Genomic DNA, 26,277 nt, shown 5'->3' with positions numbered 1-26,277 from the left:
TCAATCACGTAGAAATTAAATATCCATCCAACAGTACTGTCGTCATTTCATTTGCTCAAATTATAGAGGATCAAATTATGAAATTTGAAAATCGTAAATAAAATCAACTTATTTAAATGCATCATCAGTTGGTAGTAATCAAAATTCATCCTAGCTATCCAGAATTACTTACTTGGGGTGTGCTTGGAACCTAAGTATCGAGAACAAGTACTTCTAGGTGAAAGCAAATACATTATCGTAATTCAGACTTGATCAACTGATCGATTCATGCATTCATCAAATATATATATAGTACCAATTAAATACAAGCCACTGACAATTATTGCATTCACGTGCATTAAAACTCATTCTTCTTCGAAGATGTTTTTGATCTTCCCTTACACATCGCATCTCACAAAGAAGATGAATTTAATTACATCCAACCAAAGATGGATCACTTTCTAATATCATTTTATTCTTTTCTTTCTAAAACATGGCTTATTTATCTTTAAACACGTTTATATGCTTATTTAGTCGATGAACAGGTAGCTCCTAGTAAGGCCGCTGCCCGTTAAAGTTGCCTGGGGGATCATAGTTGCAGCCAATGAATGTACCTCCGCTGTTGCACCGAACTTTAGCACATCCTAGACGCACAGAGTTGCGCCACACCACCTGAGTGTAGTGCCCGCACACTTTCCCAGCAGCGCAAGTGTTGGAGTTGTAGTCATAGTTCGCCTTCTCGTCCACCCACAACTTCACCGCCGCTGTGCCTGACAGGTCGGCACTGCCCCATGCAATGTTTTCACCGTAAGGCCCACCGGAGTGCACAAGACTGCAGTCGCCAATACGTTTATTAGCATATTTTTGTGCATATGCAGCTACTTTGTTATCCCATGTCAGCGCCGGAACTCCCACCGCTCTACGGGCATCGTTGTGGGCTTTGAGGTAGTCTTGTTGGGTGTCTTGGGCAAGGGAGAGATGGAGTAGGGTTAAGCCAAAGAGGCAAATAAGGGCTAGTGGTGTCTTGCACAAACCCATCTTGGTCTGTAACATACAATATTGCAGAAAGAACGTACTTAGTTGGTTGATGGGATAATAGGGCATGTAGGGCAGGTATTTATAGGAATTTTAGTGTGGAAAATTTTGTGATGGACTTAGCAAGAAATACTAGAATGTTGAAAAGTACAATTAATGTGTATATAAAACGTTGTTAAACGCCGCCTGGACCAAACTCTACGCTAGCTGCCTGCCTTGAGAGGAAGAATATATAGTATTTAATTCCCATGTGCGAATATAATTATGTTTAATGAGCTCATATACTCCTCTTCTTTATCAGTTTATTTACTTTAAAAAAAAAAAAACTATTCTAAAGATATGAAGTAATTCTAGAAGTCTCTCAAAAAATAAGGTGCCTTGATCAAAACTCAATGAGAAATGATATTTTTATATCTCTTGTACATCTTCCACACATCTCTTTTTTAAATCAACCATTGGATCTGTAAGACTTACAAGGACTCACATGTGGGTTCTACAAATTTAATGGTTGATTTAGAAAAAAGTTGTATGAGAGATGTACAAAAAATGCACATGTAACATGTCTCAAATTCAATAGTAATCATATCGGAAAAGAGAGAAATGCAAGGATTTTTTCAGAGCAATCACCATAGTGCTGATAATGTCTACTTAGATAATTCTAGTTGATTGTTTATTATTATTATTGAGTTGGGAAAAAGGGCTACAGGGATATTTTAGTTGGTGTTAGGTCTAGGATAAATTTACTTAGTTATTTCCAACATTTGTTTTTAATAGATCGATAGCTTATATATATATATATGAGGAATTTGTCTGTTCCTCATACATTTGTTTTTAAAAGATAGTTATTTCGGGTACGTTTGTTCGTTTTTGGTCTCGAGCAGCCGTGTTCATTTTGTTTATTTTTCAATAAGATCTTATTCATCCATATATTAAAAAAAAAAAGAAAAACAATCCACCATATTAAGACAGCAGCTACAAAACCGAAGGAGAGTTGTGCTGGTCGATCGTAAGGATAAGCACCGGCCGAGACACGAAACTATGAATTCAAGCACAGAAAGAAGATAAAACAGAGAATAATGCATATGTGGATGGGATACGATGATCCAAATGATTGTATATATATATAACTGCAACTTTCAACAAATTATATAATAAATAATTGAATTTTTTACCATCAATATATTCGTATGTCAAATACGTAATAGGTAATGGATTTCCATTAGCTTGTGGGTCTTGACCACTGACCTTGAATTTTAAATAACCCTACATATGCTATGGTATATTTAAATTTGAGACGATTACAGAAATCATGACTTTGATGTGGCATTTAATTGATCAATTAATATCTAGTGCGAATTTTGTATTGAGTTTGTGAGTCTTGTCAAAAAATTTTTTTATCATAAAGACTATATAAGTTAAACCTAACTCGCTAGTCTCAAATTAACCAGATTCATGTCGTATAAAAAATTGTCATTCATACAGTTGTAGCATGGGTACATAGCCTGGGTACAATGTTTGTCCGTTAACATGGAATTAAAGAGCTTGCGCGCAGCCCATTTTTGTGGACAAAATGAGCCAAACACTAGCTAGCTAGACTTTTCTGAGTCTTAGTTGAGGTCCCAAGGAGTGGTAACAAAGTGCCGTGTTAGAAAGGTTAAAATTAGGCTTCACTTCAATAAAAGCATGACAAGCTAGCAGGGCAACTTTGGTGGGCGGTACGTGTACATGTCTAATTAATATTCCTGATGGACTTGTCTAATTAATCGTGATATGATTGAACCGTCCGCGCCATGATTCATTTTGTATCCCAGGAAGTCTGGGCTACAGTCATTCCACACCATGTTTGGGATTTATGAGATCAAACCTTATTCAATAAATTCCGGTTGTTATCTTCAAGCATTTCAGTATGATTCATTCATGTTGTTTCGTGGTAATCCCGGGAAAGTTGTTCCCGTGACCAGGTGAATATGGGCCTTCGGTATGTTCTTCTAGCATATTTGAGATGATGTGATTCCGAGATGCTAATACTCCGAAACGACCTAGCAGTAAGATTTCTTCAATAAGCATCTGAGACCTTTGTGACCGAGTTGGTCTAGCTGGCTCATGGGAATATAATTTCTCTAACAGTTACCCCCCCCCCCCCCCATTTCTCTTATTTGAATTTAGAATAGAAGATAATTAATTACTGGAATATTTTTCGAATATGGATTTCTCAGAATCCGTATCTGACAACTATCGCCTCTTTCACAAGCAATTATGACGAGTGACAACTTGGATCTCGGATTTCTAAACTCGAGGCACCGCTTTGATGATTGATCTTAAGCTTCAGGTTGGCAGCTAGCCTAAAACTTAAGATCAGTCATCAAAGCGGCACCTCGAGTTCAGAAACCCAAGATCCAAGGTGCCACTCATCATAGTTGCTTGGGAAAGAGGCGATAGTTGCCAGATACGGATTCCGAGAAATCCAGATTCAAAAAATATTCCAGTAATTAATTCTCCTATGTTCAAAATTCAAATAAAAAGATTAGGGGATAACTGTTGGGGAAATTATCATTCCCAAAGTTAAGTGGGTACATGGCCGAACTGGGGGCCCATCCTGTCCAAATGGGCCGGCTAGACCCGCTCGATCATGAAGATCTCGGATGCATACTGAAGAAATCTTACTGTTGGGTCGTCTTGGAGTATCAGCATCTTAGATATGCTAGAAGAACATACCGAAGGCCCATTTTCACCTGGTCCCGAGAACTACTTTCCCGGGATCACCTTGAAGCAACGTGAATGAATCATACTGAAATACTTGAAGATAACGATTGGGGTTTATGGGATAAGGTTTGATCTCATAAATCCCTAGCATGGCGCGAAAAGACTCTATCCTAGAATTTTTGGGATAGACTATTATTCGCAGAAGAACTCTGCCCGGGGTTTTCAGGATAGACTCTTATCCCATAAAATATGGGATAAGAAACCAGATATCTATCTATAATCAGTTGGAAGGGAGTGTCCTACCCGAATTGGACTCCCAGGAAAATAAGTCTAATCCCATGCAACCTGGGGATTAGACTCCTAATAGAATTACATCAGAGCACTCTAGTAGTCTCAGAACTGTGTACCTATAAATAGGCTGCTGCTCCATGTATAAAATTGTGCTATAATCTCTAAGTTTACTCTGCTCTCAATACTTTCAAAATTGTCTATCAAAATTGATTAGGCATCGGAGTCGGGTCGGTCGGCACCCCTGACGAACTGTTTATTATTTTGCAGATCTTAAAGAAGGCAAATCACAAGGTGACACGTCACTATGCCAGAAACCGAACCAATAAATGATTTTCTTGAAAATATTAGCGTTTAACTCGTACAAAAAAATCACCAACGGCGTAAAACAGAATCCAGGGACGTCCGGCTGTCGTTCGGCCAATTTTGCTGGGATCTGGTCTGCCGAATTCAAGCAGACCAGATTCCGGCAGCAGTTGCATTCGAGCGACCGTAAATCCAGAAAAAGATTTAAGGTTTTCAAAATCGTAAATCCTTTTACAAAAATTAAAGAGGCTTTTACGGTCAAATTGAAAATGATTTCCATTAACCATTATTTTCGCCCCCACCAAACACCGAAAAATGCCGAAAACATTTTTTCAGAAAATATTTTACACCGAAGCAAATATAGCATAAATGATTGTTCAATAAATTTTCTCTACCTTTTAAATCTAAAAATTTAGTCCCAAGCCTCTCTATATATTTATTTATTTTTAGTCTCTATAGATTCAAGTACTCATAACCTTATTGATCAATCTAACTAGGTCGATCTATCCCAATAAGGTCCAGCAATTAATGACACTAATGGCATAGACATAGTGGTCCAAAATCTTGGAAAAGAAAGTCAGACTTGAAAAATAAACAAAGATAGTAGGCCATAACCTCAAACTAATTTAATGTTATTAAATTTTATTCCGTAATAGACAAAAGATAGTGAGCCACTCCCTTAGGCCAAAGGGGGTGGCCGAACCACAATCATAGCCATAAAAGTGCTCCAGCCACCCTCTCAAATATATATATATATATATATATATATATATATATATATATATATATGAAAAAAAAAGAGTAGGTGTCGACCACCCCAAGCCAGTTAGAGGGGATGATAGTGGTTCGGCTGTACCCTTTTTAGGCCAATTTGGGAATTGTCATAGGGTGATTGAACCACTCATCTAGCCCACTTGGCCGGAGATGGTCTAGTCACCCCCCATTTCCTTCTTTTTTTAGTCATGATAGAGTTGTACTACAATTCTTTAGAATTTTGGAGGCTTGCAATTTCTTCAATCTAAGTTGTTCATTCAAAAAATGAGTGTGCCTAAATTAATTGATCTATGTAATTATTGAAAAGAAAGAAAAAAACTAAAATAGTTTGAGTTGTAGAACCACCCGCCTAAGGTGCTCAGCCACCCCCTCACCCTTTGAGGAGGTGGTCGGCCTCTCAAAAGGGTAATTCGGATGGTTCATGTTAAAGTATTGATTAAATGATTAAATTTATCTCTTTCTATCCGCTTAAACTTTCGGAATAAGTGGTGATTTAACATAGTATCATAACCAAAAGTCTTGAGTTCGAACCTTATCTCTTCATTCACCTCTTATTTCAATTAAATATTCCATATTATATCTACGTGTTGAGTCTCACCTATTAAAAAAGAGATTTTGAGCCTACATGTAAGAAAGAGTGTTAAAATATAAATTAAATGATTAACTTTACTTTTTCCTATAAACTTAAGCTGCATAATAAGAATAACTCTCTTGTTGATGCCACAAATTTCTGTAATCTTGTTGATGCCTTGCAAATTTACAATATGTCACCTTGATGCACCTTGATCTCACACATGTTGTGAATCTTGTCAGTCAATTTCTGTATTAACCTAGATTGTCTCATCTTCAAGTTGTCAAATACATCTTGCGTTATGTCCAAGGTATGTTGCATTATGGGATAGGACTGTTATCCCGCTCATCCCTTGATCGCTATGGCTTTTCCGATGCTAATTGGATTGGGTGCCTTGACATGCGACGATCTACAACCGGCTATTCTATTTATTTGGTCTCAAATTGTATCTCTTGGACTTCCAAGAAGCAGTCCCAACTGTTTTCGGTTCTAGTGTTGAAGCTGAATACCGAGCCATGGCCTTCACTGCAGCTAAACTCACTGGGATAACTTATTTGCTCTGTGATATCGGCGTTACACTGCAACTTCCTCCTACATTATTATGTGACAATATCAGTTCCCTTCATATGATAGTGAATCCTGTTTTTCATGCTCGCATCAAACATATTGTGCTTGATGCGCACTATGTTTGCAAAAAAATTGATGCTGGTACTCTTATTACCCGCTATGTCCCTTTTGCCTTACAGTTGGCTGATATTCTCACCAAAGCACTCTCTAAAGACCACTTTCATGCTCTTCGAATCAAGGTTGGATTTCTGCCTCTGCCGCCCTCCAACTTTAGGGGGAGTGATAAAGCAAAAGAATCATTCCAAGGCCAGATGGGGCTTCCCCAAAAATTACGTAGATCAGAGATTAATTGGTTTAGGAAGTCTGGACCTAGCCGTTGTAAACATCCCATGCCTGGAGGACCTAGTCAAGATATTCCTATAATTACGCAATTTATCGTTGAAAACTTCAACTCATGTGGACATGTTTTTTTTTTTTGAAGAAATGTGTACATGTTTAGGAAGGCCAGGGTATATATGGACCTAGCTAGCCATTGCAAACATCCCATATCTGGAGGACCTAGACAAGATACTCCTATGTTTGCTCAAGTTAACGTTGGATATATCGATATATACTTCAATACTGGTTTGGACGTGGACCAAGAGAAGATTGCTGTACCTTTTTGTAATATGAACTTTCCGGCCAATATTATCTAAAGTTATCGTTAAGAGTTTCCTATATGAGAAATTTGTAATTAACATTTTAGATTAAGGCTTTTCCTTAATCTACACACGCAATTTGTATCTCTCCTCAATATATAGAAGAATCATACGGCTAGATCAACTACGTACCTACCCATCAATTAATCCATGTGCCGATTGAGCACAAATAAAGAAATTAAACTATACATGCAAATGAAGATTATGATCGTAATAAGAAAGAAAATACACATGAAAATGAGATTGCAAAGGAAGCTAGCAACGAATATTAAGTCCAATACTCCAAAACTCTTCTCTGATTATACATAATGAAAACAAAAATGCCAGATTAAGATGGCCTGATGGTTTGTACATGTATACATGTCAAAGATGCGTGTTGGAGCTAGCTAGTAAGAGCTCTTTTATTTATTTATTTTCCTTTTGACCCTTCAAAATTAAGGTTCACAACATCGTGGTCATAGAAGAAAGTATAATTAGTATGGACTCTCGCCAAAATAATTTCCTGAAGGATAATAGTTACAAGTGACAAATACCCAGCCATTGTGGCACTTGGACTTACCACACCCAAGATACTTTGTATCGCGCCAAATCACCTGGGTGTAGTGCCCGCACTCACCACCAATACATTTGTTGGTTTCATGGTCATAGTATTTCTTCTCACTCACCCACCCATTCACCACATCCTTAGCCTTGAACTCACCATAACCTTCAGCAAGACATTCTCCATAGGGCCCATCCGGATCTGATTCCTCCAGCTTGCAGTCTGGGATCCTCTTATTAGCATAAGCTTGAGCGTAGGTTGCAAGGGTGTGGTTCCAGACAAGTGGCTTAACGCCATGGCCGACCTCGGCACGAGCTTTATTGTGTCCATCCAAGAAGTCTTGCCGTTCGTCTCCAGCTACGGAGACAATGACATGAGTTAGGGTTAAACCAGTCAAGTATAGGGCTAGCAAAAACTTGATCAACCCCATTTGATTCCAAAGGCACGTCCAGTTATTAGATTTCTAGTTCTTTTGAGAAAAATGATAGTACATATATTTTATATATATATATGATTTAGGTATTTATAGGGCTTTCTGTACATCTAGTTATTTATAGGCAAGAGGTAATGAACGGTATTTCCGTAGCTTTCTCCATTATATGCTCAACTGACTATTTAGTTGCTAATTAATATAGGGACAAATTGAGTCATTAATTGTAAGGGTTTTGCTTAATCCAGGTTGAGATATATATATATATTGCACTTGTGGGATGGACTGAGATGCAGACTGTATGTCTAAATGGCTCAGCGATCGTCCATTACCAACATTTAATTATAAGTAGAAATTTGTGTACGTGTTCAAATAATATATATACTATAACTCGATTTTTTTTTTTATTTTTTATTTTTTATTTTTGGTGAAAAATAATTTTAAAGAAAATAAACTTGACCCAACAGTTTTGTTTTCTTAGTGAGTCTTTTTCGCTCCTCCATGTTTGTTTTGTTTTCAAGTTAATTATGAGAGCGCGCAGCTAGGAGGTTGGAATGAGAATGGGAAAAGTTATCGAGTCCACATTCCACCCAAAAAAAAATAAAAATGGTTAGTTTAGAAAAACAACATGAACAGTGAAAAAAGCGACGTGTCGTTTTTCATGGGCGGTAAAACCCAAGGTTGACAAATTTAATTTATGTCGTTTAAATGCCAAACCACAAAGATTGACGTCGTTTGAGACAAAATGACGTAAATATACTTCGTTTAAGTAAAGGGCAGAAATGATTTAACGTCATTTCTAAAAAAAAAATTTATTAACGTTGTTCTTAAATAAATGAAGTGTAGATAAATGTTTTATTTTTAGAAAAGATGATAAATGTTTTATTTAAAAAGAAAAAGAAAAAGAAATATTTACTCATATCACTCGGCGTGAACTCTCCAACGCGCACCCCCCCGGAAAATACTCGGCCTGTGATCGTCGAGGCCATGCATGAGTTGGCCGAGTGGAACCATTGCGATCTAATCACCCCAAGATTGAAGTGATCGAGGGCTCGTCGGCGAGTGCATGTGTGAGAGCTAGAGAGATATTTGACTGTTGGGTTTTCAAAATGAAAGGTTGAGAGGGAAATGTGAAATTTCCTTCTCACGCATCGTGTCCAACCCTCTTTTGGTTTTCCCCATCACCAAAAGACGTAAGGCATGTCTTAATTCCCACGCCATTTGATGCCTCAATCTACGACTTTTTCAAAACCAGATCTGTCCAGTATTTTAGAAAGCTTCACCACCACACGCACCACTCTGTCATTATTTGGGCTTTCTCCGCTCCGCTCTAACTGAATATCTTAATAGATAAATATTAACTTTGTTTAAATTACATATAAACGCGTACAAGATGCATCAAATAAAAGTATGCTCCAAAGGCGGCTCTGGATCCAGATTAAACTGAGTTATTGCCATATATATTACATAAAATAAAGAAAATAACCATAACCATAACCATATAAAAACTAGCTTCTTAGAGGTTAGCAAAAGACATGCAGTTGATGGTCTAGTAACCATCAAAGCTAGCAAAGGGACCATCACCTGGCCTGCATCATGGTTTATGTAAACATGACATCATTATATTTATATAGATATATAAACAAGTGAGTTTCATGTTTCCATAATATAAAAGACTATTGATTTGTTAAAGTAGTTTTAAATAACAAAGATAGTGAATGTTTGCATATGCAACTTAGTGACCAATTAGTTTGAGTAAAGTTTTATATTTATGTTCTTTCACACCTCTGTACCAACACTACAAAAATTTTGTCAAATTGCCACGTGCATTTTGACACGTGTACGGCACTGTACACGTGTCAAAATGTTTGCCACGAGTATTTTGACACGCGTCTTACGCGTGTCAGATGTGCAAGACTCTAATTGCACATTTTGACACGTGTATTGAAATACACGTGTCAAAACGTTTTGACACGTGTATTTAAATACATGTGTCAAACCGTTTTGACACGTGTATTGAAAATACACGTGTTAAACCGTTTGACACGTGTATTTGCAATATTCGTGTCAAAACGGTTTGACACGTGTATTTAAATACAAGTGTCAAAACGTTTTTTTTAAAAAAAAAAAATCCAAATTGAATTTTTAAAACTTAAATTTGGAATTTTTTTTCAATTTAATTTTGTTATTGTTTATTTAAATTTATTTGGGTTAATAAATTTTTGTTTTTTTTTCCAAATTTTATTATTTTCGACGACAAAAATACAAAAAAAACAAACAGTACATTATTAGAGAGAGAGACGTAGAGATCCAGAGAGAGAGGGAGGCAGAGAGAGATAGGGAGATAGGGAGAGACAGAGAGAGAGAGAGAGTAGAGAGAGAGACATAGAGATACTGAGAGAGAGGCAGAGAGAGATAGGGAGAGATACACAGAGAGAGAGAGAGAGAGAGAGAGAGAGAGAGAGAGAGAGAGAGAGAAAGAGATAGAGAGGAAGAGAGAGAGAAAGAGATAGAGAGGAAGAGAGAGATAGAGAGAGAGAGACCGAGAACCGAGCAGAGAGAGCTGGAGAGAGGGCGGCTCACCGGCGGGAAGGGCGAATGCGCGGTGGCCGGAAGCTGGCCGCTGCGGCTGTGACGGAGAGGGAGAGAGAGAGAGAGAGAGGGAGAGAGAGAGAGGTAGAGAGAGAGAGAGACTGAGAACCGAGAACCGAGCAGAGAAAGGTGGAGAGAGGGCGTCTCACCGGCGGGAAGGGCTGATGCGCGGTGGCCGGAAGCTGGCCGGCGCGGCTGTGACGGAGAGGGAGAGAGAGAGAGAGAGAATTCAGATCGAAAATGGGTTTCTGCTACCCATTTCCGATCTATATATATATATATATATATATATATACACACACACATATATAAGCGGGAAAAAACACATATAACCAGGAGAAAACACATATACACATTCTGGCCAAACAATTGGGCACGTGTACTCAGTACTCGTGCCCAATTGGGGACGTGTATTTAAATACACGTCCCCAATTGTTAAAATTCTATTTTATAAAAAAAATTATATTTGAAAAAAATAACAGTTTGACACGCGTATTTAATACGCGTGTCTAATTGTTGAAATTCTATTTAATAAAAAAAAAATTATATTTGGAAAAAAATAACAGTTTGACACGTGTATTGAATACACGTGTCCAATTGGACACGTGTATTAAATACACGTGTCAAATTGGACGCGTGTATTTAATACGCGTGTCTAATTGTTGAAATTCTATTTAATTAAAAAAAAATTATATTTGAAAAAAAATAACAGTTTGACACGTGTATTTAATACGCGTGTCCAATTCTTGAAATTCTATTTAATTAAAAAAAATATATATTTGGAAAAAAAAAAACAGTTTGACACGTGTATTTAATACACGTGTCCAATTGGACACGCGTATTAAATACATGTGTCCAATTGGACACGCGTATTAAATACGCATGTCCAATTGGACACGTGTATTTAATACACGTGTCAAATTGGACACGTGTATTAAATACACGTGTCAATTTGTGACGGCTGTACAATTAGACACGTTTCTCCAAAGACACGTGTCAAATTGGACGCGTGTCTACAGTAACGGGTACTGTAGACACGCGTCAAAATGCTTGTATTTTTGTAGTGCAAGGCTAAACACCAATCCATTTTAGCATATTAGATTTGGGAGCCATTTTAGCATGTTCTTTCGAACTAGTATCCGTAACTCCCCAGTCCACAAGCAGTCGTTACTCTCTAACTTGTTTATTTGTTAATAGTAAATTGTCTTTAGACTGATAGCTATTATGTACTATCCAATTCTATTATTGATAGCTATATCTTCTCAGCTCTTTAATTCGTTAAGACATGATATGCATTATTCCATTCATACGCATATATTCAAATCAAATAAGTAATAAATCCATAAACAATATAATAATAAAAGCAGTGTTATTCCACAGTAAGTACTTTCATACTTACAATCTTTTGACTAAATTCACGTCTTCTTTTCCCCACACACACACACACACACACACACACACATATAATAATAAAAGCAGTGTTATTCCACAGTAAGTACTTCCATACTTACAATCTTTTGACTAAATTCACGTCTTCTTCCCCTCCCCCCCCCCCCCCCCAACACACACACACACACACACACACACACACACATATCGTGATTACATATCGTGATTGCTTTGAATGAATTAATTTTTTTACACACATATATCATGATTACACACACACACACACACATATCGTGATTGCTTTGAATGAATTAATTTTTTTACACACATATATCATGATTACACACACACACACACACACACACACACACACACACACACACACACACACACACATATATATATATATATATATCATGATTGCTTTGAATGAATTAATTTTTTTACATCAAGTGGTGTTAAAATGCAATTTCATTTTTATACATGTTTCAAATTTTGGTGTGATTAGTATTCATGAATCACCATTTTTCGATGGCACGTACATATATGCTTGTGCACTCAAGGGGAGTGAAAATGTTTTTTGTGAGGAAATTGAGAGAAAAATTGTTTTTTGGACATTAATGTCCGAACATCTTGAAGCTATGTCCGGACATGGCTGCAGGACAGAAACTCTATTTGTTTGGCCATGTCCAGACATGCCTTGACCAAGCCGAATCGTCTGTGTTTTTAAAACACGAAAACCCGTAATTTTTTCATTAAAGTTTTGGAACTCCCATTCCATCTCCTATACGAATTCATCTATGGTACTGTTTGGATTGATTGAAATCATCAAATCCTCTCCATATCTCAAGTTCGATTTTTTGGTAATTAAGCATCTTTCTAAAGAACTTTGCTTTGGATTTTTTATTTTTGAGACCTAGGTCTCGGGTTTCTCCTGGGGATTTGGGATTTCTCATGCATCATTGATTGATTGTTGTTTTGAGATTAGTTATTTGCTATATGATCGATTCAAGCATGACTGTATTGAGGAAATTTTGCATTTTCTTACATGATATTGCTTGAGTGGATTTTAGGAATGCATATTAGGTGTGTTAAAATGCCCAATCGAATTAAGCTTTTGTGAAAGGTTTGTGCCAAATTGATTCAGGTTCAATTTTTGTATGCTTCATTATAGATTGTAATTCATTGAGTGCATTAATTGTAGAGTCATTGATTGTTGATCAAAATGTGACCGTTTGGATGGTTATCCAAACCGTTATGATAATTTTCCTAAAATTTTGTGACCTACTTCAATTCATAGCATCGTTTGGATGTTTTTGACGTGGCATCGTTGGGACGATCCATTTCTTTGGGTGTTTTAGAAAATCAACAACATTAACTTGTTTTTTATATAAATACATTTCTAAAAGAGATTTTCCAGTGCTCAGGGCAGAGCATTACATCTTACCTTTCATGTCCAATGACATGCTCGTGATTAATAAAATAGTCATAAGTCTTTTCTTTTGGTTTAATTTGAGATTTTTTCTCACTTTTTCTCAATTGATAATAGAAAATTAAGCTAGCTCCACCGTACATATACATATAGTCCGATCGATCCATCTACAGTCACACTACGCACCCATCAACCCATGCAACGATTAAGTACAAACAAAGAAACTATATATACAAATGAAAAGATTATGATCGTATTAAGAAAGAAAATACCCATGCAAATGAGATTGCAATGGAAACAACAAGAGTTTCTGAGTTTTAAACGAGCCAAGCTTGAACACGTATCTTATAACTCGATTCGAATTCGTGTTCGACTATTTAAACCCGACTCATAAATGAGCCAGTCTTGAAATTTTAAAACTCAACTTGACTCGGCTCGATTACATCCCTTGATATGCTTGTGCACTCAAGGGGAGTGAAAATGTTTTTTTGTGAAGGAAATTGAAAGACAAATTGTTTTTTTTTGACATTAATGTCCAAACATCTTGAAGCTATGTCCGGACATGGCTAGCTGCAGGTCAGAAACTCTACTTGTCTGGCGATGTCCAGACATGCCTTGAGGAAGCAAGCCGAATCGTCCGTGGTTTTAAAACATGAAAAGTCGTCATTTTTCTCATTTAAGTTTTGGAACTCCCATTCCCTCTCCCATACGAATTCATCTCTAGTGTTTGGATTGATTGAAATCATCAAATCCTCTCCATATATCAAATTCGATTTTTTGGTAAGCATCTTTCTAAAGAACTTTGCTTTGGATTTTTTATTTTCAAGACCTAGGTTTCGGGTTTCTCTAATTCTCTGGGTGATTTGGGATTTCTCATGCATCATTGATTGATTGTTGTTTTGAGATTAGTTATTCACTATAATCGATTCAAGCATGTATTGAGGAAATTTTGCATTTAATTTCTTGCATGATATTGCTTGAGTGGATTTTAGGAATGCATATTAGGTGTGTTAGATTGCCCGAATTAAGATTTTGTGAAAGGTTTGTGCCAAATTGATTCAGGTTCAATTTTTGTATGCATCATTAGAGATTGTAATTCATTGAGTGCAATGTAGAGTCATTGACTGTTGATCAAAATGTGACCCTCTGGATGGTTATCCAAACCGTTATGATAATTTTCCTAAAATTTTGTGACCTACTTCATAGCATCATTCGGATGTTTTTGACGTGGCATCGTTGGAACGATCCATTTCTTTAGGTGTTTTAGAAAATCAAAAACATTAACTTATTGGTTTTTTTTTTTTAATTTAAATACATTTCTTCAAGAGATTTTCCAGTGCTCTGGGCGGAGCATTACATCCATCCTTTCATGTCCAATGACATTCTCGTGATCAATAAAATAGTTATTGGTCTTTCCTTTTGGTTTAATTTGAGATTTTTTCTCACTTTTTCTCAATTGATAGAAAATTAAGCTCCACCATACATATAGATATAGTCTGATCCATCTACAGTCACATTACGTACCCATCAACCCATGCACCGATTAAGTACAAATAAAGACACTATGCAAACTAATGAAGATTATGATCGTATTAAGAAAGAAAATGCCTATGCAAATGTGATTGCAAAGGAAGCAACGAGAGTTCCTGATTTTTGTCTTATTATACATATATAATGAAAATAAAAATGTCCGATTAGAATGGCCTGAGGTTCGTACATGCATGTCAAACATAAAAGGTGTACATGGATAACGTACTACTTAGCAACAACGTTAACATACTCATAGGTAATCACTACAAACATTTTAGTATGGACGCTCGCCCTCGTAATTTCCTGGAGGATCGTAATTGCAAGTGACAAACATCCAGCCATTGTGGCACTTCACCGTGGCACACCCAATTCGCTTGGTGTCCCGCCAAACAAGCTGAGTGTAGTGCCTGCACTCACCATGAACACATTTGTTTGATTTATGGTCATAGTATGGCTTCTCACTTGCCCACAACTTCACTGCATCGGCAGCCTTTAACTCTTCAAAACCTTCAGCAATACATTCTCCATACGGCCCATTTGAATGCTCCAACTCGCATTTTGCGATCCTCGTATTAGCATACTTTCGAGCATAGGCTGCAAGGGTGTTGTTCCATTTCAATGGAGGAACACCAACCTTGGCACGAACTGCATTGTGTCCATTGACGAAGTCTTTTTGGTCGTTTCCGGCTAAGGAGACATGAGTTAGGGTTAGACCTATGATGTATAGGGCTAGCAAAAACTTGGTCAACCCCATTTTCCAAGGCACGTCCAATTATTAGGGTTTTGATTTTTGGTGATAATGATTTAGTTATTTATAGGGATTTCTGTACATTAATACAGTTGGTTATTAATAGGCATGCAAGAGGCAGTGAATGGTATTTCCGTAGCTTTCTCCATTATATTCTCAATTGACTATTTAGTTGCTAATATAAGGACAAATTGAGTCATTGACGGGTTTTGATCGATCCAGGTTAATTAATATATTACATTGGCGTGAATGGTTGAGATGCAGACTGTAATTATATGGTTGATCGTCTAGTATCAATGATTCATCTTAGGTGTAACGTATATATACCAACAGTTAATTATAAGTAGATATTTATGTGTTCCTATTTAAATATACTCAACAATACCTTCTCATATCCCTATATCAGTAAAATGTTATTTCTATACTTTTTGTTTTTCTTTCAACTGTTCCCTTTTAAATTTTTCGCACTCTCTTCATATGCCCAGGCTTGCCACAGTGAAAACATTTTATCTCTTTTCTTGACTTGGACTTTCCCCTTGACTTGTCACAACTGTCATCACCATGAGGTTTTCTGCTTTTACTTCTTCCCCGCTTTTCTGTAACAAGTGCCTCTGTATGAGAGAAAATACCCTGCTTTTTTCTTCTTGTCTCTTCATTGAACATGTTGTCTTTTATCATACCCATAGTTATCATATCGTTGGAAGTCGAATTGCTGAGTGACACTACCAAGGTTTTCCAATTGTCTGGCGAAAAACTCAACATAAGTAATGCTTGCACCTCATCATCTAGCACAAATTTCATGGTAGACAACTCATTCTAAACTTGAGAACGAGTTTTTTTTCTCGAGAAAAGGGCATAATCAAGAAAGAATATTAATTTATGTTTTATTTCATTTTCATGAGTCCTTTAATTTTGTAATTCAATAAAAGGAAGTTGTTGGTGTCCATTTAAAATTATGTGAGGAAAGTTAATAAATGGAGTTGCCCTACGATTAGGGTTATGGTTCATTCTATTAGTCTATTTAACATAAGTTTCAGTTGTAATAAACAAACTATGGTTGAATAACCAGACAGATCTATTCTTTGAGATCGAGTTGTGATTGTTCTTCTTCAATGGTGAAGCTCCACACTCCTGGTGTGACGCCATAATTATCCGGTTGGTGAGACGCCAATCCTTTATCTTTGAGTTGTAAAGCACTCCCTCAAGGGGTGGCCACAACAGTTTTATTTTTTTCTTTTTCTTTTTCTTTTAATGCTTACATGGTTTAATTCAAGCCGTTCATTTAAATGAGTTGTTGGGATTGAAAGAATTGTTAGCCCTACTTTTCTAAAAAAATTGCACGCTATCTCAATCCATTTTGTCTTGGCATTGGAAGAAGCGCTCCTTCTGACGGATTTGCTGAGAATAGATATTTTTAGATAATCCTTAACCAATGAAAAAATAAAAAATAAAAAAATTCCTTCGTGCCGTTGGTGATCCTCTAGTACTACCGCTAACGATGGGCAAGGAATAATGGTTTATAGCTGCTAAACTACTCTATCTCAGATTATTCATTTTGAAACAGGCTTTCAGCTTATGTTAATTTGTAAACCACGTCATTTCCTCTCCACAAATGTGTTTTTTTTTTAGCAAAAAATAACCCATTCTCTAACTCCTATCCTTCATGTCCTTGGACGTTCTCGTGATCGTTGAAATAGTTATTAGTCTTTTCTTTTGATTTTTAATCTTAGATTTTCGTCTCACTTTTTGTTAGGGTGCGTTTGGGATTGCGATTTCGTAGACAATAAGTGCGATTTTAAACCAAATCGCAGAACATAGATCGTTTGGGAACTGCGTTTTTAAAAATTGCGATTTGAAAACGCAGAAAATCTGCTTTTTCAAATCGCAGATAAGATTGTGCTTTTTTGAAAACGCAGGATTTTAAAGGTAAATTCGCGATTTTAAAGGCTAAACTGCGATTTTGCCAAACGCTTAACTGCGTTTTTAAAAATCATTTTTTTCAAATCGCACATTTTAAAATCGTTATTTTAAATCGCACTTTTTGAAATCGCAAACCCAAACGGACCCTTAATAGATAGTCGAAAGCTCCACCATATATATATACGTCCATACAGTCGTGTACACATAGCTACCCATCATCCCATGCGCCGATCAAATACAAGTAAATAAACTATATATGCAAATAAAGATTACGATCGTAATAAGAAAGAAAATACATGAAAATGCGATTGCAAAGGAAGCAACCAATATTCCATAATTTTTCCCAATATAAAAATATGATCAGATTAGGATGGCCTTGGGTTTGTACATGTCAAAGATGCGTGGTACAAGCAATTAAGCATAATTAGTATGGACTCTCGCCGTAGTAATTTCCTGAAGGAAAGTAGTTGCAAGTAACAAACATCCAGCCATTGTTACACTTGGCCCTGGCACACCCCAGATACTTTGTGTCGCGCCAAACCACCTGGGTGTAGTGTCCACACTCACCACCAACGCATTTGTTGGATTTATGGTCATAGTATTGCTTCTCACTCACCCACCCCTTCACTACATCTGCGGCTTTGAAATCACCATAACCTTCAGCAAGACACTCTCCATAGGGCCCATCCGGATCTGATTCCACCATCTTGCAGTCTGGGATCCTCTTATTTGCATAATTTCGAGCGTAGGCTGCAAGGGTGTTGTTCCAGACAAGTGGAGGAACACCAACCTCAGCACGAGCTTTGTTGTGTCCGTCCAAGAAGTGTCGGTGGCCGTTTTTGGCTACGGAGACATGAGGGAGGGTTAAACCTACCAAGTATAGGGCTAGCAAAAACTTTGTCAACCCCATTTCAAGGCACATCCAGTTAATTATTAGATTTATGGTGAAAATGGGAGATACAATTTAGGTATATATTTATATACCGCTAGGCCTTTCTGTATATTTGGTTATTTATAGGAAAGAGCCAGTGAATGGTATTTCCCTATTTTTCTCCATTATATTCTCAGTTGACTGTTTCATAGGAATTGAAGTAGACAAATAAACATACAATTGAACCCTAGGGAAGATCCTTCTAATTATTTGTATTCTATCTATTAATTTCCTGCAAAATTTCTACGGCCAGTGTATGCCTTCTGTTATGAACAACAGTTTGAATTAAACTTAATTAATAAACCCATCTTTCTACATAGCATATAAAGATCAAATAGAAGAGATAACGTACTTCCATTTTTAGCTGTATCCCTATCCTTGGTTGTGTGTGGAGGAGACTAGTCTCTCAACCCTAATTTTTCTGATGACCTGAATAAAGTCTAATGTGTCAACTCCATTTTATATTTAGGGTGTGAATACAGGCTTCTCTCAAGTGCTTACAGAATAGCTTAGCCCATTATATATGGACCCAATAATAAAATGACAATACCAGCCCACCCAAAAGGAAATAAACATAACAATCTTCCACTTGGACAACATTAGTCATTTAACCACAAAACAAATGAAAATGGGCATCCTAAAACACAACTTGATCCAAATATGTTTGTTATTAGTAACTTGATTCACATGATCCATACAAATAGAATACAAGACGTAACCCACAAATAGCACAAATAGTGATCACCATATATATTCACATAAAGCCCACTAAGACTAATACACAATGTCCCGTATCACAACATCAATTCCATAGTTAACACAAATGTTTACAAAACAACACTACTAAAAAAAATGACTTATATCGGTGTATCTTTTCCCAAAGCTTATCTAAGATGCACCGAAAAAAAAAATTTAAAAAAAAAAAAAAAAAACTTTCGATGCCAAAACAAGTCTCGGCATTTTAATATGAGCGCTGGTAAATAAGCATTGGTATTGGGCTGATTTTTTTGTAGTATATGGCAACACAAAAATACTCATGATATACAAAAAAGCTCACAACTCCCTCCCTTCAGAAGGCCTTCATGATAGTATTAAATCTAGAAGAAAAAAAACTCTCAACCAGCTTCTGTCACGTAGCCATCAAAAGCCCATCATGAAGATGTTGTTCAGTCTCAACCTACTTTCATCAGGTACACATTAGAAGTCATTCATAACGGTTGCTCAGAAGACTCTTGGCCTACTTCTGCCAGATAGCTGTCAGGAATCCGTCATGGCGTAGCCTGCCAAAATGTTAGAAAGTTAGCGATGAAACCCTAGTTGTCTTCATGACGTCGTGTCGTGGACAGCATATTGCTAAGGTCATTTTTGGATCTCTTTTTGGTCCTCATATAAATAGAAAAAGATCAATGTCCTTTGTAGATTTTAAGCAAGTAGATTAAGAAACACCTAGAAAGAGGTTCTAGGACAACCCTTTTTTTTTTTTTTTTTTTTTTTTTTAATTTTTAATTTTTTTTTTTTTTAATACAAATCAATTGCTTAATCATTAATCTCTTAAAATACAAATGAATCTTCACAGTGGCACGACGATGTGTCGCAGAGCCAACAAATGATACATACCCCATAATATGTATCTGGTAAATCAGAGTTGAAAATAAATATTGACTTCTAATTTAATCAAGTATGTGTGTTTGTGTGCAACAGAATATCTTAAATGCGGAATTTAAATAAGACAAGATATTTGTTACGAAGTGGAAACTCTGTGAAGAGAAAAATCACTCTGAGGCAGCCAAGCCTAAGAACTCCACTATCCAAAAACAAAGCTAGTTACAAGACACTCGTACTCACATACCCTTATGCAGTAGTCATACTTTTAACTCTGACACGAAACCCATCGTGAACGCTTCCCAACCAAGTCTCCTACTTGAAGGGGTATTTGATGGATTCATTTACCTTAGGGTCGACCCCTAAGATAGACTTCACACGAACTGTTGAGCACACACCAGCAACTGCTTGAGAGCTAGCGGATCTTCGATTCTCCCTAAACATCCTCTCAAAATTAAGAGATTTCAACACCGAATTCTATACATTTGACAAGCCTAGGGCCCTCTATTTATAGGCTTACAGAAAACCTAAAATTGCTGAGATTCGGACTCTGGCTGAAGAGCATTCAAATGGAAGTTAGCCATGTCCGGACGGTCTTCTGCGATATCCTTTCAGAAACAGCACAATTCTATCTTTATTAGGTCCACGTCCGGACGGCTTGACCGAGCATCCGGACGGTCTTCGCTATAACTCCTTTCTGCGTTCGAACGGAACCGGAATATTTTGAAATGTTGGACAGCGTCCGGACGTGTTGCCGCGTCGTCCGGACGACTTGTAGAGACTTCCCTAATAGTGTCGACTTTTGAAATCCAACTCCTTGTTGAATACTGAATGACCTAGCCGTCTGGGCGGTGTTGCTCTGTCATCCGGACGTCTTCAAAGCAAATTGCTGGACACTGCGGGGCGTCCGAACGCCTTCAAAGGCTAGTCTGGACGGTTGCACAGGAACTGATTGATTTGGCTTGGAATTTGCAAGGACTCTTCATGGACATCTTCTAGAAGCTTGTGATCAGTCACATGCTTTGATTTGAACACTGTCAGAATGCATGAAGATTCTGAATTGAGAACCGACCATCCAGTTAAAAAGCAACCGTTACAGAAAGTGTTTTTGTCAACCAGAATGTTGTCAATATAAAATACTAACAACATCTATGCAACAGAAAACATAAACCTGAATAGCGGAAATCATAACATATACCTCTATCACCTATAATTACAAAAAAGAGCCATTTAACATCTATCTGTTTAAGTCTTTCCTCAAATTAAATATATAACGTAAATGGCTTTATACAATAACAAGTGACACAAGCCATAAACAAACCTATAAAAATAGTGGACACCCGTGGTCTAGCAATTACGACCGTCGCGAAAAGCTTCAATCATAACATCTCAAGTGCACTGCTACCAAACCGTCCATTATATCGGAGTACCTACAACCAAAAGAACATCATCTATACGGTTGTGGGGGTTTGCCACATCCGTATAGGTGAAATGATGAGCTCAACGTCTTAGTACATAATACCGAAACCTCAGTGATATAAAACTGACTGAGTTTTCGTGAAGAACCAACTTTTTCTTTTTTTAGTCTTGCGTACACTATATCAGCTACCAATTTTATAAACTTTATTTGAAAACCCCCATAGCTGATGTAGCAAAAACCGACTAACAGAAAATGTCTAAAGCATACTATGTAGCTGAGATTATACGTAGAAGTTCCGTTGTTGGAAACAACTACATACATTGAGATTATACGTAGAAGTTCCGTTGTTGAAAACAACTACATACATTCTCACCTACTATAATACTTTTATGATTGATGGCTCAATGGTACAAAGACATAGCATTGCCAAATGTGAGTAACTTCGTGTCGAGTGCATTACAGCTTCATGCTTTCGAACAACAGCTGATCATGTGAGCACTAGAGTGGAACTCTAATATGCAAGCAAATCTTTACTGAAGAACAAGTGACATTCCACCTACCTACCGCAAGACACTTACATTGCCCAAATCTAGTAGCGTAGTAATCTAAGTACATCAAGTACAAATCAATGGCATTTTACTCAGCAATACAAAGATACCGCATTGCCAAATGTGAGTAACTTCGTGTCGAGTGCATTACAGCTTCATGCCTTTGAACAACAGCTGATCATGCAAGCACTAGAGTGAAACTCTAATATGCAAGCACGTCTTTACTAAAGAACAAATGACATTCCACTTGCCTACCGCAATACACTTACATTACCCAAATCCAGTAGCATAGTAATCTAAATATATTAAAGCTCAATGCCTTTAAATCATGCAACTAATACGTTTAGCAAAACTACAATATATAAGACATGCAATACATTCCATCACATCACAATATGTATGCATATGCTACAAAACAGGAACCGTATCCCAAGTTAACATAGAGTTCATAACTCAAAGAGAACAGTGACCGCATCCCAAAGTTTGTGCGGTTAAGCACACAATGCATCATGTTCCAATTTTATAACTCACACTAAAAATCCCAATCATTTACAATGCAATCATAGTCTACAAAATTTCCAACCACATCATACAGTCACACAATTTATTCCAACTCCATATATCATATTTATACTTCAAAACATCATCATATTTTCAATATACTCAAAAGTACTCAAATCATCCAAAACAATTATAATCAACATACAATTGGTTCGAGTTTTGTAAAACGATATATATTTTGCAAACCAATATATATGAAAATAATAATTCTCAGTAAGTAGAATACTCACATTGGCTGCATTGGACTTATGACTCGAACATTCCCTTTGATTCTCTTTACTTGAACTCCATATTGGAGAACCCATTGAAGTCTCCAACCTGAACACTTGCCTGCAAATATTGGTAACATTAGACTATGCTATTGAACCTATACTCTATGACACATAAACTACCCGCTTGCTTACACGTCGCATTACTAGCTTCTAAGACTAGCTAGGAATCCTAAACTACTACTAGGTTATCATTTACGTTTAGGTTCATATTATATCTTGTTTATATTACAAAGATGTATTTACTATATTTTTCTTATCTTATGTATTATTTGTTGTATCACAATATCATTGCTAACCATTTTCGTAGCTTGACATTTATTTACTAAGTTAACAATATTTATACTTAAGCCATATACATGTACATGTATATGTATATGTAAGCCATATACATGTACATGTATTCATATATACATATACATATACAACGCTTAAGCCTAATCCATTAGTACACATAAATATTATGTGTACATGGATAGGTGAATTAATTACTAAATTGTCACCTAATGGATTCATACTATATATTTATGTTTCTTATAGCTTACTAACTTATACTTATTAACTTAGGGTTATTTAAGTAATCTATAACTTTTTGACTTTCTTATTACAATTGTTGTCCCCCTTTGATATTAATCTTAGACTTTAGGTTTATAGCTTATTTCGTTTCTTATCCATTGGACACAATAACTAATATATTCAACACTTTACTCATATTAACTACTAACCATCTAGGTAATTTAGATTATGGAACCTTATCTAATTTAACCTACTAATTTAATAGCTCCTTTAAGCATCCACATAAACCATAATAAAGAATCTAACTCAATTGAGTCAACCCTATCCTGCATGTCCTCAAAATCATTATTTACATAACAAGATCAATCTCTTCAAATTGGAATTACCTTATACCAAAATTCCACAACAATTATCATTAACAATTTACAATTACATTCTCTAAATTCACAATAAAGTCTCAACCCAAAGTGTATCAATAAATCCAACTCATAGGGTTAATCTCATAAATAAACAACTTGAAATCAATTATAACCTTCATCAATAAATTACAACCCACCGACAACATTCCAAAATCATATACCAAAATCATCCACCAACTATAACCAAGCAACATACCTCAAAAGCACATCCTTAGAATTAAATCACAACCAATACAAGTAAATCCTGCACAACAAATATTACCTATCCCGTTCTCTCTAACATAGACAAAAATCAAACCTTCAATATCCATAGCCTTATATCAAGATCAATCAAAACCCCTCCTTTACATACAATGGGCCATAGCCATTAAGGACTACCAAGGGTCAACCACAAACATTAGACACAACATAAAACTACATCCACAAATCCATCACAAGCATTAACCTTAATCCTTAACAATTAATCATAAACTAACATCATCAAATTACCAATCCAAAAATCCAGATTTGAATCTATTAAACACTCATCAAAATTAGCCCATACATTCCCTAAAACTCAGACTATTAATCATCAAGTTAAGCCCTAAAATACAACATCAATTGTGCCAAGATTTTCCTTCACATTAAACCACCAAAATTCCAACAATCACAAACCACAACCATCTACCAAATTCTTAACAAATAATCATTAACCATCCCTCATTAAACTACCAATCCAAACCAGATTTGGGTTCAACCAAGAACACTCCTCAAAATCAATTTCCAATCAAACATCAACAACATACAATGAAACGTTAATCATAAGATAACATAATCATCAATTTACAATCCCAAAACTATATTTGAATTTCACCAAAACCCATTACTAATGCATAATCAACATATCCATACAAGTAAGGAATCCAACCTTAAGTCACACAACTCATACACATATGCCCAAAATAAACATTTAGCAATAAATTATACTCAATGGAAATCAATTCTACATTGACCCATTCGGCCAAACCACAAGAGAACCCAAATTCAAATATCTATCCAACAACATAGCAAAAGCCCCAAATCAAACCCAAAATTCGGATTTACCCAAAAACACCCATCAAAATTCCCCTCTACATACGGCTACCACAAAACAACATTATGGAAGCCTAACCAAAAATCCAACAAGCTATTTTAGAACATTAAACCCAAGCTAACATCACCAAAAACTGAGACCCATCTCTCCACAACAATAACCATTCAGTTATCCTCAAAAATCAACCTAAAATGAAAACCTAAAATCAATTTCCTAAACATTAACATGATTTCCATGCTTAATAATCAATGGGTAAATGAAAATATGAAGGAAAGCTAGGTATTTTACCTTCCTTGATGTATATGGCCAAAAATCACCATTTTCTTCTCCAACGGTCGAGTCTCTCCTCATGGACGACCTCTCACAATCTTTGTATTTCTCTCTTGGAATCTCTCTTTGCGTCGTGTGTGTGCTAGGTAAAGAGAAAAAAAAATGGAAAAGAGGGGAGACAGAGATCGTGCATGGAGAAGAGAGCAGAAGAATGAGAGAAGAGAGGAAGAAAAGAAAGAAAAGGGGTGAGGGGGTTGTTGTCCACCGAAAAGGGAGGGGAGAAAAAGAAAAAGAAAAGAAAGAGGGTAGAGAAAAAGAAATGAAATTTGATAAGGTGACATGTGCCACTTTGTGAGTGGTTGGGAGGAGATAATGAAATCCTCATCAACCAACCAGGTAACGACACGTTGCAAGGGGAGATTTCTTTTATTTTTAAAGCCTCCAGCTTATATAAATTACAATATGACCCCATTTTATTAAAACCCTATCATTTAATAATTACCATTTGATCTCATATTTAATTTAATTACTCACCACCCATCTACTATAATTAATTGCTTACTAGGATCTATTATTATTATTATTATTATTATTATTATTATTATTATTATTATTATTATTATTATTATTATTATTATTATTATATTATTATTATTATTATTATTATTATTATTATATTATTATTATTTCATCTTAGACTTATTTTATTTTGATAATATAAATATTATCACCTAGAATATTATTATTAATCTCATCCATTTAATAAACATAATTTATTAAATTGTTATATTCCCTATTTAATTTCTTGGTCTTTACAGGTTCTACAGGTATCTTGCTTCACTTTATCATGGATTCCAAGAGAGAATGTGAACAGAGCTTTTAGCTTACCCACTTTTGATGTTGTGATTTCGTTCTTCAAACCACACCATACACAACTGTCATCCACAAGATCGAGAGTCTACCGAAAGAGTCAGTGAGGAAAGGCATATGGAAAAGTTTAGCTAGATCTAAGGGAAGCATGTTGCTTGTTGTCATACAGAGTTTAGGATTTACAAAAGTTTTTAAGTTTGCCATATTGATTTCATATGTTGTGCATCGGGCGCTTCACTAAGAAAAATGGCAGAGTGTTGTCTAAAAATTGGCCAACTAAACTAGCATTTCCATCT

The 26,277-nt window shown here is 36.2% G+C and overlaps 4 protein-coding genes and 1 long non-coding RNA gene across 5 annotated transcripts; all 5 read right to left on the bottom strand.

The window, feature by feature from the left end:
* Nucleotides 1–333: 333 nt before the first annotated feature.
* LOC133882735 (pathogenesis-related protein 1-like) lies at nucleotides 334–1,075 on the bottom strand. The gene has a single exon (XM_062321953.1). It carries the CDS (start codon nucleotides 1,030–1,032, stop codon nucleotides 532–534), a length of 501 nt encoding a protein of 166 aa, XP_062177937.1. The 5' UTR covers nucleotides 1,033–1,075; the 3' UTR covers nucleotides 334–531.
* Nucleotides 1,076–7,394: 6,319 nt separating this feature from the next.
* LOC133880881 (basic form of pathogenesis-related protein 1-like) lies at nucleotides 7,395–7,892 on the bottom strand. The gene has a single exon (XM_062319838.1). It carries the CDS (start codon nucleotides 7,890–7,892, stop codon nucleotides 7,395–7,397), a length of 498 nt encoding a protein of 165 aa, XP_062175822.1.
* Nucleotides 7,893–15,109: 7,217 nt separating this feature from the next.
* LOC133882751 (basic form of pathogenesis-related protein 1-like) lies at nucleotides 15,110–15,589 on the bottom strand. The gene has a single exon (XM_062321967.1). The coding sequence runs from the start codon at nucleotides 15,587–15,589 to the stop codon at nucleotides 15,110–15,112; it is 480 nt and encodes a 159-aa protein (XP_062177951.1).
* A 2,338-nt stretch (nucleotides 15,590–17,927) lies between these two features.
* Nucleotides 17,928–18,413, bottom strand: LOC133882787 (basic form of pathogenesis-related protein 1-like). Its single transcript, XM_062322008.1, has one exon. The coding sequence runs from the start codon at nucleotides 18,411–18,413 to the stop codon at nucleotides 17,928–17,930; it is 486 nt and encodes a 161-aa protein (XP_062177992.1).
* A 2,793-nt stretch (nucleotides 18,414–21,206) lies between these two features.
* On the bottom strand, nucleotides 21,207–25,392 carry LOC133881005 (uncharacterized). Its single transcript, XR_009902482.1, has 3 exons — nucleotides 25,130–25,392; nucleotides 22,796–22,895; nucleotides 21,207–21,487 (listed from the first exon to the last, which is right to left on the bottom strand). It is a non-coding gene; the product is annotated as an uncharacterized LOC133881005 (long non-coding RNA).
* Between the last annotated feature and the right edge of the window lie 885 nt (nucleotides 25,393–26,277).

Source organism: Alnus glutinosa, chromosome 11 (assembly GCF_958979055.1).
Source record: "Alnus glutinosa chromosome 11, dhAlnGlut1.1, whole genome shotgun sequence".
Classification (NCBI taxonomy): Eukaryota; Viridiplantae; Streptophyta; class Magnoliopsida; order Fagales; family Betulaceae; genus Alnus; species Alnus glutinosa.
This window is presented reverse-complemented; position numbering and strand designations above follow the sequence as displayed.